Genomic DNA, 14,795 nt, shown 5'->3' with positions numbered 1-14,795 from the left:
GCCCGCTCCGTCGCGCTGCACAACCTCGTCTCCGTCTACATACACGCCAAGGTATATTTAGGCCTGTCTTTTCCACTGGGCACTCTAGGCACGTGCCCAGGGCACCGTAATCGTCTGGATTCCCCGAGGATTTCCACAACTACCGGTCCTGCGCTGCGTTGGGGAGATGGTAGTACTCGCTACACTACAACCCGTTAGAGTTAACTATGCACCTGGCGGCCGTGACGTCACGTCAACGCTCGGTACGGAACGGGGCGAGGGCGAGGTGTGGGCAGTTATTTAGGTATTTTTCCTTGCCTTGAGGGTTTATCTTGAGGAACATTACCATTTTTGGTGACATCAAAGCTGATTCTTTCTGTCGCAGGTCTACGGTGCCACTCAGCTCCTCGAGTATTGCCAAGGATTCCTCCTCCAAAACATGGTGGCGCTGCTGACATACGACGACTCCGTCAAGCGCCTGCTGTTCGGCAAGCGCCTGCCCGGACACAACGTGCTGGGAGCGCTGCTCACGACGCTCCAGAAGCGGATCGAAACCAGAAAGTCCCAAGCCAAGTCTAGGTAGCAACGGTCGTCCACTCCAACATCATTTTGTTTGTTATAATATTATATTTAATTCGTGTTAGGTACAAAAACATTGATAGTAATCGAGAAAATTCTAAACTATATTATGTTAATAAACGTTGGACTGATTGGAAAATGATACCTTTATTTTTATGTAGATACATGATAGACTACAGATAAAGTACAATATTATTTAGACTATTGTATTAAATGTAATAATATTTCATTTTGATTACATTTCTCTATACTATTTAGTGAATGGCAAAGTATTATGACATTGTAACAAAAATGTAATTATTGTTGAAATAAAGCTTTATGTTGTCAAAAAAGTTGTTTGACGTAATTTTAATGTTGAAGGACTTTTCTTATTTTTATTTCGTGTTCTAATAAATAAAACTTGACCTTGGGATTTTGACTCAATAAACCCTTCTGTATACGAATTAATCCAAATTCGTCTATTTGTTAACACCCAATTTCACACACAAGCGAGTTTAATAAACAGATTGTTTGCTATCCTAACAGTGAAATGCAATAAAGATTTGAGTATTGAGGGAATATTATTCCCGTTTATAATTTGGATAAATAATGCAAAAATCTATTAAAAAACCGTTAGGCTCTAGCTATTGACGAAAGATTTTAATATAGTTTATGTCTACGCATCGTCTCGACTCGCCCTCCTGCTGCCCACATCACTACGTGCGCCGGAAGCCGAGCACAGCACTACAGCGGTCTGCGCGGGCAGCGGGAGGGGCGGCTCTCGGGAGCCGACCACTTGGACTTCCGCCCTCCGCGAACGCGCGTCGCGCAGCCTTGCATTTCTTGATTTCTTGTAATAACATGAAGAACTACCAGTAAACGCCTATAAAATATAGTCCACTCCTTTTATTGAAGACCCTACGCTACAGTTTATTTATTATGTAAATTATTATCTAAATCATTTTCGCTTGTAATCGCAAATAATCCGTTACCATGCCAAATACAACTCATTAATTTAATATTACATAAAATTGTGTCTTAAACGTAAAAACGAGTAACAAACATCATGCATTCATCCATTTTTAATTTTATAATTTGTTTTATTCAATAAAATTAATTATGTTGGCTTATTTACCCTTTTCCTTTTTTTTAGAATTGATGAAAGATATGAAGCGATTTCTTTCTTTCACATTTACCTTTAATGTGGGTAAAATTAATAAAATGGCAACATTCAATCAGCTGTCACCTAGAGTTTTGTCTATGACTCTTTTGACATTGACAGATAGCTGCCATGTTGTATGGCTAAATACCGAATGTCATTGCCAGCTAGATTTTAAGCTGATTTAAAAAGTAATTTAAACTTCAAAAATTGTTTATGGCGCGTGGTTGTGATGTGCCGAAGGAAGGATTTGCGAATTTTTTTGGAATAAATTCGCTTGCAGTGGCAGTGTAGTGTTTAATAATTTTTCAAGTATTAATGTCGTGACAGTGGATAAAAATGCAGTTCTATAAAGAGAGAATTCTCAACGCTGCACAGTTAAAAAGACTGAGTGAACACAAGTATTCGTGTGTTAGTGCTAGTTTATTGGATGCATGGCTCCAGCCATGGTGGTGCTGGTTGGTGTCCAAAACGCCGCTGTGGCTCGCTCCGAATCTCATTACTATTTTAGGTCTAATAGTCAACATAGTTACCACATTAATTTTAGTATGGTGAGTACCCATTTGAAGGTTACATTGCTGCGAAAAACTGTGTCATGATACGCCAGCGAGCGTAACGACTTTCATTTTAGACTTCTTACCTTTCTGGAGCTTACAAACTGTGCTTTAGGTGGTCGTTGGCGAAATTAAATAAAAATTTTGAAGCATGTGATAAAGATGTAAACTATGAGCAATTTTTGTTTACGAGCGTTAGTTGCGTGAGAGTTGTCTGATTGGTCGCAGCTGCTTCGTACCACCAACTTCTGATAAGATATCAATCAGAATTACAACTGTCTGTCAAGACTACTACGTATGTAATGAAGGCCATTACCACGAAAATACTATACATAATAATTTGGTACTATCAGACATTCAGTGTAAACCTTCACTAGGTTAGCCATCAGAACTATTCCAATTGGAGACAAATGACTCGCATCAATTTGTTATCCCTTATTGCTATAAGCTAAAATATCTTATATTCTTGACTCATTTCAAAGCAAAACATCACAGAACAATGCTAAAACTACAAAAGTTTACATCACCGAACATAAATATTTGTCATTTTTCTAATAAGTACTCTTCATCATGGCACCTTGGTAAATGGTAATGATTGATATGACGATTCTTGTGTTATTCTCAGACTTTATAAGGTAAATCAGGCTTTAAATAATGATCATTTTTGTTTTTATAATGGCATGTCCTATGTAAACTTTTTATGGTTTTGATGTAAAAATTTCAAGAAATCTCATTCTAATTGATACTATTACTATTTTTTGTGTGATTATATGTCTGTATCAAAATTGTTTGTTTCCCCAATATAAATAAATAATAAAATTCTACATTCTATACAGATCATGATGGACAGATGGGTTAATTATTTGTTATTGTTTTTATTGTTGCTACTTAATATTTAAAATTAATTAATTTGGGGAAAATGACAATATTCTCTCCATTATCCTATTAACTGATTATGTAATCACCAGCTAATATTAATTCTCCTGATAATTTTGCACAATATCATAATGATTTTTCTGTATACAGGCTATTTTTAAATAATTTATTTAAAATTAATTTAAATGAGCATTTGTATTGTTGAGAATTTGGAAAACTTCAACCCTTAATTTGAATCAATTCTAGAAGAAATTCCAGACACAAAAGTAATGTGTTGTGTGCTTGTGCGTAAATCTGCATCACCAGTAATTTATGAATGTCATTGTTTAGAACTTTAGATGATTATTTAAAATAAAAAATTAAAATTCATAAAATTCATTTATTTTTGCAAATAGGCTTTAAAAAAGCACTTTTTCACGTCCCAATATTAACCCTACCACTGCTTCAATAAATGGGCCAGTGCTGAGAAGAAGCAGCGCAAGAAACTCAGTCACTATTGTTAGCCTCCTTTTCAAGGGTTTACAGTCTTTAAAATATACAAATTATAGTCATAAGTATTGATGCAAGCTAGGTAGTTAAACATTCCAAACATTTTTATCTTTTATATACAGAGTGTTAGGTATAGAGATGTGCCGCTGAGAAAGTTCTCGTTCCCGGCAATATTCCCAGTGAGAATATTCTCGAGAACCGAGAACGCTCCCGGGAATATTCTCAGTGTTCTCGATAGAATACATTTAGTTTTAGTTTTAATTTTGTTGTTTATGTGATATTATTTGTAATGTTTCGAAACTGGGCGTTAAGACTAGTCGTTATAAACAAGGCATGACACGTGTGAGTGAGATATTGCTGTCTTGCTCACTCTTTTCGTGGCGAACGCGTACCGCGGCTTTAGGACTCGCCTACGGTATTTGAACATCAGTGTGCCTCTGAGTTTTAAGGCCCTTGCCACCCTAGCGGATTGCAAGCGGATTCAAAGAGGATTTAAAGCGGAGCGGCAACGCGACGGAGACGCCGCGTGAAAATATCGTGAAGCTTCCCGAAGGCTGCCCAGCTGAGCTGGATTCGATGATTGACCTTTTTTCGAAGTTGAACCTACCTAACTGGACTGTTTGTCCCAGGTATACATTATTGTCAACAACTTCGAGTGTAAAGTCTCCAGCTTTTAGAGGAGTGAGTGCAACACGGTCTTTAGACATGATTTTTAAATCTTGTCCATGTTCATTTTGAGACCCACTCGTTGAGAGACTATTGAGGCCATCGAACATTGTGCCTAGATCGTCCACGATCTCGGCCATGACTACGATATCGTCTGTTGTCTGAGTGATGTGCTCGCCGTTGATATTTATGCTGAATCCGCTCTAGCCTAGAAGCTTAAAAACATCTTCCAGGGCGATGGTGATGACGTCTCCCTGTCTCACCCCTCGCTGCAACTGGGTAGGTTTCGGGTCCTGGTCTTGAAACCGACTGTCACCGTGGACAAATACGCCACAGTGACAGTCCAAGCCTTTCAACACTTTAATGTATCGATAGTCAATTTGGCACAGTTGGAGAGACTGCAGCACTGCCCATGTCTCAATCGAATCGAAGGCTTTCTCATAGTTCACAAACGCAAAGCGGCTGATTATACTCCTTGATCTTCCATATAATCTGCCGTAGCGTATATTATTATGGTCTATCTATGGTACTAAAGCCTTTTCGGAAACCGGCTTGTTCGGGGGGCTGAAATTCGTCGAGCCTGCTAACGTGACAATTCGTAATGACTATAGAAAACAGCTTGTAGACATGGCTCAGAAGCGAAATGGGTCTATAATTCTTCAACAAGGTCTTGTCGCCTTTTTTGAAGATGAGTATCATTATACTTCTTTGCCATACCGTAGGCGTTATTCCCTCGAGGATGACGGAATCGAGCAGCTTCTGAAAAGCCTTTAGTGCCGGCATTCCGCCTGCTTTCAGAAGCTCAGCCGTGATTACGGTGCCTTGCTGTTTTTCAGCTGTTTGAGAACCATTCTAATCTCGTACAGACTAATGTCCGGGATATATTCGGTAAGTGTCGGATCAATCTAGCTAGCACGTATTTTATATAAAAATGTGTCAAATGATCCGTCAGACAAGCTATCCACAACTTATCCAGAAGTGGCGAAACAGGCCCTTACTAAGCGATTGTGAAATATGTCCTTAATTTCAAATAAGAATAGTTTAAAAAACTAAAAACACGCTTTTAATTACTAACAGCACTAAAAGGCCAAAAAACATCAGGACCCTGGACATCATCTAGCATTAAAGTGCTCAAAAAGACAAATCCAACGAACCCAATTCGATGAGTTTCCACCGTTTCGTTTAGGGAGTTCCTATGGCCACCTCCTGACTCCATCATTAGGACCCTGGACATTATCTAGCACTTAAAGATCTCGAAAAGACAAATCCAATGACCCCAAACTCGATGTGATTCCGCCGTATCGTTTAGGAATTCCTTTGGCCACCTTCCAGTCCCATCATCAGACCAGCTGGTACCACAATATTGTATTGTCATCTAATCTACATTATAATTGCCAAGTTTCATGATGATCCAAGACTTAGAAGTACGTGTAATTTAGATTCTACGATTCCATTACATAGTTAGTTACATACACGACGACCTAATAAAAGCATGTTAAAAACGAAAAAATGGACAGTTACATTATTTAATTATGTGTAAAAAGAAATTTCTGTCATCTTACATATCATTAAAACGACATTTCACGACGAAAAAAATAAAATATAATAAAGGTGCAGTTGCCGAGAATATTGCCGGGAAAGTTCCCGAGAATATTCTCGGGAACACTGGGAATATAGCCTTTCACTGCAAATAGAGTGTATTGTTTAATATACACTTATCTGTCGACTTAATTTAATACTAATTTACTTAAGAGAGTTTGTTAATTTCCATTTGATAAACATGATTCTCAACCTTTCTCACTTAGGAGAACGCTCCCGGGAGCGCTCTCGAGAATATTCTCAGTTGGGAGAGCGTTCTCGGGAACGGCACATCAATAGTTAGGTAAATGGGTATATGAGCCGACACTAGCCCATGTTAACATGGGCATATAAATGGTATGGTGAAGTCAGAAATTTGATATCATCATTTTATTTTTTTAAATTTTCATACAAAATAAATTTTAATAAATCCGATTTGTATGAAAAATAAAATAATTAAAATGAAGGTATCAATTTTCTGACTTCACCATACCATTTATATGACCATGTTAACATGGGCTAGTGTCGGCTCATATACCCATTTACCTAACACCCTGTATAATCATCAACTTTATAGTAGCCCTTTTTTAAGTTTAAAATATTGAAAGAATATTGAACCATAGTAGGATAGAAGTTTTATAAATGTAAACATTGATATACAAACTGAGAATTTACCTACTTTAATATTTATTTTTTTATTATGAAAAGAAGGCATTTTATAGTACCTAACTTGTGTAAGTTTCAGAACTACTCACAATATTTAGTGTAATGTAGTCACTAGACATCTGACTACACAGTTTTGTATTCAAACTACCTTCATTTTCCTTCATACAACATGATGATATGTCTAAATGTTGATAAGGTGACCTAGCTCTTAGAGCCTATACAATATCAATAATTAGCTTTACATTTGCTTTCGATTCTGTTCGAATTCTTATCAAACTGTTATCAAAAGTCAAAGTCAAGTTTATGACTGACTTCCAACTTGCGTCCACCAGGTATAGTCCCGACGCGCGTCAAGACCCGCCTCGCTGGGCGTGCGCCCTGTGCGCTCTCGGAGTGTTCGTATACCAGAGCCTGGACGCCATCGACGGCAAGCAGGCGCGCCGCACTGGCAGCCAGTCTCCGCTGGGAGAACTCTTCGACCACGGCTGCGACAGCATATCGACGGTGTTCATCGCGCTCGGCGCCTGCATCGCGGTCAAGCTTGGCGAGTACCCGACATGGATGTTCTTCCAGGTCAGTCTTGGTTCTTTGTAGAATAGGCCATTATAAGGCAATGTTGTTGATGAGACATTGACGGTTTTGGACAGCCCCAGAATGAAATTCAAATGAAGGTTATGTGGTTCAGTGTAGTTAAGAAAGATGCGGGCAGCGCAGGACTGGACCGGTCGTTATAGAAATCCTTGGGGGAGGCCTTTGTCCAGCAGGGGATGTCATTTGGCCTAGACGTAAAGTGTAGTTTAGTTCAGAGTGGACTCTGAAAACCGACACGACCAGCTACGAGTAGTTAGTTAGTGGACAAAGGTTGCAAGGAGCCAGTAGATCAGTCAGTGAAAATCTGACGCAACTACTGTTCTTATTGTGTACATCTGTGTTCTATACTCTGAAAGTGTGATGATTCATTTTATCACGTAATATTCCAAATTGTGTGCTCCTCTCCTCTTCCATTGCAACAATGTAATGCACGTAGGTAAACTGATTGATAAATATTTAACCCACTGATATTTTAAACAAGCAAGTTCTGTTTAAAGAAAGTAACAAATCCGAGTTCATACATGACTCAAGCATCAACAACGTTAAAATATACGTAGCAAGTGTTCTGCAGCAAATACCGGTTCTCTGAAGTAAACAGTCTCCGATTTAGTAATCGTAAGTCGGATATTTCCCGCATTGCTGCGTCATTGCCATATTCGTATTGGAACGAGCGCACATTGCATATAAACAGTACCTGTGAACGCAAACGACCCACCAAGATAGGATATTGCGTGTTGTCAGAAAGTACTGTGTCCAATATGCACCTTATGGTAGGAAATGCGATTTCGTAGTAACCCGTCCAGCTTACGTGCGGCAAAGGTTATGCCACCTAGAGCGGACGCCACCGAGCAATATCCGAGGAAATTGAATTTCAGCGATAGATCCTGTGGATGTAGAATATTGATAAAAGGTGCAGCGTTTTACTTTATTAGGTACCTAGGCAAAGACTAGCTGTCTGAATTTAAATTCATGTTCCTAATAATAATTCAGCTTTCTAGATTTAAAAGACTTTGCTTTTTATAAGGTTCGTTCGTATTTCTCTAACCGCCAATAGTCATTGCAAACCTACTTTCCCTTTTCAATGCCCTACATTCGCCTCGCATAATCTTACAAGCAGACTGTCAATCGAGACTGCTCCAGTCTCCTTTGCTGTATGCTGCTGCTGTTATATGCTTAAGATTTTATTTACTTCAGTCAGTATGTGTGCTATGACGTCGACAAAACAGGCGCGACTTGATGATCGACCATTGTTCACGCCTGATGTACCGCTCTATGTGGTATCGATTGTCGATGACGCGTGATTCCGCCAGCTAATAGAATGCGAGGTAATTTAAATGAAGCGAAATCAACCAGTCGGACAGTTATGACTGACGTACTGCCCTATATGTGTTCTAAAAATAGCTAATTAGTGTCCGTTGGTCCCCCTTCTCCATGACCGTAAGTTGATCAAATCTAGAGCACTAAGAATGTAACCGATTTTAACAGTCTAAACTTCTGAAAAGTATGTCATGATTCCAAACGTATTTGGATTTATAAAACAAAGAAATTGCTAGAGACTGACCCATTTACCAGCTCTACAAACCCACCCATTGCAATCTAGTAGTTTGTATAGCAAATGTCAATTAAAGGACTCGATATTTCCACGGTACTTTTTCCAAGTAGCCGGTAATTAATTGGAGGACCTTGTGGCGTATTGCATGCCCGGTAACGAGCATGGCCCCCGTGACGACTGTGAAACGCCGGACGTTTCGCTGGAACTGATGAACACATCAACTGTTGCAGTTCACTAAACTATGACTCACTAACTGGATCGGCTGACCAGTTAAGACTCCCGTTCTTAGTATTTTCTCCTTTTATACTTTCTAGAATTATTCTATGCTTTTTCTGTATATTTATAATGTTTAAATCAACCAAAAATATACAACAAATGATTTTAATTTTGAATTTAAAGGACAGTGCCAATCCATGTATGGAAGTTGGACCAAGTGCTGCTCAGAATGAAACTATAGTGCATTTTGTTCCTCAGGCCAATACTAATTTGTAAACCAGAGCGCACTGAAATCTATCCCTGGAGTTAAGAGAAAAAAAGAGTTTTGTTTTGAATTATTTACATATAAAATATCATCGATGTATACCTACTACGCATAAGATTTGGCGATTTTGGCATTAAATAACACTCGCTATGTTGAACTTAACCATACTGCATCCGTACACCTTACTTTAGTACGACTTCGACATTATTTATAAGCGATCAAGCGCTGTTTCAGTAGTTTAGTTAGTTGACCGAAATTAATTATTTCCAAAATGGAGCAAGAAGTTTTAGCTTACAATAACTTCAATAATCGATTGCAATACACCAATAAACTGATTTTTCGCAAGGATAGAGAACTAAAACTTCTTGCTTCATTTTGGAAATAATGATTTCTGTCAACTAACCAAATTATTGCAACAGCATTAGATCGCTTATAAAGAATGTCTAAGTCGCACTAAAGTAAGGTGTACGGATGCAGTATGGTTAAGTTTAACATAGCGAGTGTTATTTAATGCCAAAATCACGAAATCTTATGCGTAGTACCACAGAATAATAATAAGTACTACGTACAGAAGTTTTCCTTCGCGAAGGTATTTTAAAAAATGTATGCTCAATGGCATTAACAATATGGTGTAATTTAGCTTGTCTCAAGAGTCAAGCACCATTTTGTTGACAAACGTCAGTGATCGGCTCTGCGCCGAAGCTATAGGGCTGACTTCGGTAAAATGATGTGACGTGAGGTGCCAAACTGCAGAAAATGGCGGAGGAAATACATGATTTAGCTTGAATTATCATGAATAATATTAACTACTTATTTACCTCTCAGTGTTTTCAGGCAACTTAAAAAAGTACATTCTGTGTTTTATTATTATTTAGGCAGTTAAATACTGCACAGTATTTAGTACACCATTTTCTTTATTTTTTTCCATCATACACAAGAATACGCGTGCGTGAGTCAATGTTCGCTCGTATGTGAGGCCTTGTCGAATAGTAATCTTGTAGGTGGCTATCGTGCGTGTTTTGTTTTCAATGTAAACTCGCGGAGATGAACAGGCCTGGTAGTACGTATATATCGATGATATTTTGTATGTAAATAATTCAAAACAAAACTCTTTTTTTCTCTTAACTCCAGGGATAGATTTAAGTGCGTTTCGGTTTACACATTAGTATTGGCCTGAGGAACAAAATGCACTATGGGTTGATTCTGAGCAGCACTTGGTCCAGACCCTGGCACTATCCTTTGAACCTCTCAACTTAAACGCTTTTTCTTTCCATTGTTGGTAAGACGTAATACGTCATAGTATATTAATATTCAGAACACGTCTGTTGTACGCGGAGCTTCATCACGTAGGAGCTGTTAAGTAATCTGTGATAACACTGTGCAATCATATACCATCCACGCAGGACCATCCTTCTTCCATTCTTCAGGATATGTTTCTGTCGGAAACATGAGATAAAGATAATGAGTTTCAGAACACGCAGATAATCGAAGAGGTTCATGCATTGTTTAGTAACCTCGGTTTACTTAAAAATGCCTACTGGTTTATCAGTCAAACAAAGTGAAAAACGCAATCGTTTGGCACATAGCTAGAGCAAGGAACGGGCGCCAGCCTGCCGTCATTGTGATATGGGTTAATGTCATTAACATTTCAGCCGAGCGCTGAACGTTGTGGACACGGCGTGTGTACTCAGAATTGTGAGCATTTCACATGCTGTTATGTCTACGGGGTGAAGGTTTGTTTGACGACGTTACGAATAAGTTATTGTAGCGTTGGCTTTTTGTGTACAAAGTTTAGCGTAAATATTTCTGTATGGATACATGATTCATCCTTATGGCGGAACTGCTCCATTTAACCAAATACTAGTAATCACACAATGGCTTATAGCTTATCAATTACATATTTACATGTATTTAATTTGCACAAAAACACAATCAAACTTCAGAACCTATTAACTTATAATTCAAATACTAAGGATTTCAATAGCTCGTTACAGCCTATTTCCACATGTGTGATGGATGCGTTCGTTGAACTTTGGATTGGCCAAAACTCAAAGTGCGCGTCGCCTTGAGAAAGATTGTAAATCAATGTATTTGCGAACCGGTTTCTATAGAGTACTATATTATCGCGACGATTGAATGGCTTTGGAGATTCTTTTGGGAATATTTCCGTGTATCAGTTGCTAACGTCATGACATCGCCCACGTTCATTTTGTTTTGTGAAAGAAAGTTCCATGTGTGACTCACAAACAAAAACAGGGTCGCAACATGTGAACTTTACATTTAGATTTATATTTAAAAAATCGAGTATGTTCGCTTAAAAAATAAAGAGCATTAAAAGTGACTCTGAAAATTACCAAAACAAACACATTTTCCACTTACAACTTTCTCGGGACTACTTACTTGGACTCAGTATTTTGACACAGTTTAACCAAAAACCTGCTGATATCGCTCAATCAGCAATTTTTGTATATGTATTTAAAAATTATGTAAATAGTGTACAATTAAATATTCATCGCGTACCGACCTAGTTGTTTATTTTAATTTAAAGTTGCTTTGAAGAGACTCGAATCGGTCGAATGCCAAGTTTAAGAGCAAGGCCGTTGCTCCGCAGAATCGCTGCGGACTCGTTTACAGTTATAACTTATCAATCTACGTGCTTCAATGCTTTAATAAAGACTCTCTCATCAGGATTTTTTCATAATGAAATAATCACTTCTATGTTAATACTATCCCCATATTGTAATACTATCTCCATATTTCCTAAGGTCCATCCAAGGGTCAATATTAGTGTGATGAGATCTGGTAGGTTCCCCACTAGGTAGACCGACGATCTGGTGAAGGTCGCGGGAAGTGCCTGGAGGCGAACAGCACAGGACCGGTCGTTGTGGAAATCCTTGGGGGAGGCCTTTGTCCAGAAGTGGACGTCATTCAGCTGAAACGAACGAGCAGGAGCATTTAAATCTTTTTTTAAACCCCTGGATTTCTTACAGACTTAAAAAATAACCCAAAGCCATCGTGCTCTATATTTATTTATTATGTTTAGTATTTGGCTACTTATACCTAGACTTGTTTGGGAAGGTAGCGGAATATGCGGTCCAGTTGCCGGGCGAGTGCCCAAAAAGTACCGTTAGCATCCAAGTGAAAGTCTTGAATCTCGCTGAGGCAAGGAGCGACGCTTCTGAGCTTTAGTGATTGCTCGCCAATTTTAACTGATGTTTATTTATTTATAGGTACAACAACAGAATACAATCTCAAACGTTGATTATCCAAGATATCAATTTGATACGAAAATATCAATCGACTGAATACCGATACGAAAAAGGAAATTCGTCTTTCTTAATCAATTAATTACATACACGTTTTTTTTTATTTTTGAACATTCAGTCCATTTGATAATTTTATTGATTTATAACGATACGCAGAAGAAATTGTCTTTTTGAATTCATAAAATACCTGCACTAAACTTCTTTTAAAATTCAGTTGATAAATAAAAAAAAATGATGTGATTGGTATGTAGAAATCGTATTAGATAATTAATTATTTCTAAACTCGTAACTTTTTTGTTTACTTTTATGTAATTTATATTTTAAACGTATCTTAAGCACGTCATCCCATTGTCTTTTTTATTTCACTTTATAGGTAGAGGTGTTGTTGCTTTATTAACGTTAAAATTAAAATGCGCACTTACGCCAACTTTTTTTTTGCAATAGGTACCTACTTAATTTAAAAATTTGCAAATTAAATAGCTATTATGAATTAAGCAGCACCTAAAACACTCAATAAGTTTTTTGGTGTATGGCGTGATGACGTTATCTACCAACGTAAGTTATCTGTATGACCATGAATTTGTATTGTAGAAGTTATCTTGCCGGTTAGCGCGTACGGTGTAATCAGTCATGTCGCTCGACTTAACTTTATTATTTTATTCATGTCATTTTATATCTTGTATTGCCTTCTTCCGTATCGCGTAAATCTTTGTAAATTCTGTTTGTCATTTTACGCTTTTTAAAATGATTTATTTCTTGATAAGAGCTTGCCTGGTATTACATTATATTGTTATCTTAGAAAGGGTTTTAGATGAAACAAAGAAATAGTACACATACAATGTTATTTGTTGGATTCTTTTACGCTTTAATTTTAGCAAAAAATGGTATGGATAAAAAACACTTACAGTTGCTAGTAGAAAGAAACAAAGAGTTTTCCCTCAAGGGCAACCTCGTATCTTGACCTGAGAGAGAAGTGTCTGAAACGTAGCAAAGACTGCAAAACGGAGCACGATGTCACCGGGGAATCGTTCGTTTTGATCTAATCAGTTCGAGTACAATCGCTATCGGCTCCTAACAGCTACTACTACGCATTTCTATTATTTGCTTCAGACTGGGGGATTTCAATGGTAAAAAGCTATATTATCATGTCAATAAGTATATCAATATAAGATATTATTTAAAACTAGTATTTGTAAGAACCTACATGTTCACACAATAGGATGGCTGAAGCTGAAAAAAACTACTTATTTCAGTACTACAACGTGGTATCAGCTTTAGAAGTAATGTTACCAACCCATTTAAAAGCAATTTCTAAGCCTGATGATACCGAATTTCAGTAACAGAGAGCTTTTCTCATAATGCCTACTTTCTTTTACTTTACTTTTTCTGCTGTGTGGGTTGAATTGTAATTTGTAATTTTGTAAGTAAGGTAACAAACGGCTGATGTGACAATCCAGGTTTACTGAACATGATTTATTTAATTACCAGAAAATGTAACTTTCTGATACAGTATGAGACACAGTTTTATAATACCGTTTTGCTGAATATACCCGCCACCTACTTGTACCAGCTGGTTCTGGCGCTAACGTTAGTTTATTGGATGATCGCTCCTCACGTCAAAGACAATCGCATTGTCCTTTTCAGCTAAACTGGGGAGGAGTCGCTGAACTTTAAAAAAGTCCTTTCACTCTTCACGTTTTTAATACGTTTCGGTACGTTTATTTTTAAATAGAAAGTATAAACTTTCGCCATTTCTAATTCAGTTTCTGACAATTGTTTATTTTTTGAGATGATTAAGTGGAGCGGCGAGCGTTAGTTATTTCGCACATCTCGAAGTAGTACTTGCAAATTCAAACCAATGACTTTCATTAATAAATTCCGTATGCCAAGTTAGTGTCCAAGTTCATTATATTCGGTTACTAGGTATGGTTTTCCCAAATTCAAAGCAACAATATTAACATCCTGCCAATCTATTCTTAGGCCGCCATTGGAGGCGCAAATGTCTTTATAACAAGAAGTTTTGCGCATTCAATTCCATTTCATTCGATAGCTATAGAGTATTGTTTTCGTTTAAACCCCTGTTCAGGATGTCACGAAGGCGAAGCTAGAAGTCACCGTGCGTAAGACTGGGGTCACTTATTATGCAAGGCAAATTGACGTCACCATTAGCGGGTTACCATTTGAAGGCCGCACGGTCGACGCTATAGGAATATTCTTATTCGGGATACTTGCCAAACTGTCTCCGCCGAGTATCGCGGATCCTGGACCCCCGCCAGCTCGTGAATCATCCCGCTTTACCCGAAACCGTCCCATCTTTTTGATGGATGCCACCTGTACCAACAATGTGGTATAATAGTTAGCCTGCCATGTGCTAATTAAG

General features: G+C 37.9%; 2 protein-coding genes across 4 annotated transcripts in view; both read left to right on the top strand.

Moving 5' to 3' along the window:
* The window catches only part of LOC135073458 (uncharacterized), a 60,319-nt gene extending 59,402 nt beyond the window's left edge, over window positions 1–917 (top strand). The window contains exon 38 of the mRNA XM_063967641.1: window positions 365–917. Coding sequence (XP_063823711.1) covers window positions 365–562 — 198 coding nt within the window. The 3' untranslated portion in view covers window positions 563–917. The remainder of the gene's footprint in view (window positions 1–364) is intronic.
* Window positions 918–1,837: 920 nt separating this feature from the next.
* Window positions 1,838–14,795, top strand: part of LOC135073031 (cholinephosphotransferase 1) — a 30,536-nt gene continuing 17,578 nt past the window's right edge. For 2 of the 3 annotated variants that reach the window (XM_063967035.1, XM_063967036.1), the window contains exons 1-2: window positions 1,838–2,247; window positions 6,858–7,098. In XM_063967035.1, coding sequence (XP_063823105.1) covers window positions 2,036–2,247; window positions 6,858–7,098 — 453 coding nt within the window. In that variant the 5' untranslated portion in view covers window positions 1,838–2,035. The remainder of the gene's footprint in view (window positions 2,248–6,857; window positions 7,099–14,795) is intronic. The other variant, XM_063967033.1, reaches the window with a different exon arrangement.

The sequence above is a fragment of the Ostrinia nubilalis genome, chromosome 7 (genome assembly GCF_963855985.1).
Source record: "Ostrinia nubilalis chromosome 7, ilOstNubi1.1, whole genome shotgun sequence".
In the NCBI taxonomy this organism is placed as follows: Eukaryota; Metazoa; Arthropoda; class Insecta; order Lepidoptera; family Crambidae; genus Ostrinia; species Ostrinia nubilalis.
This window is presented reverse-complemented; position numbering and strand designations above follow the sequence as displayed.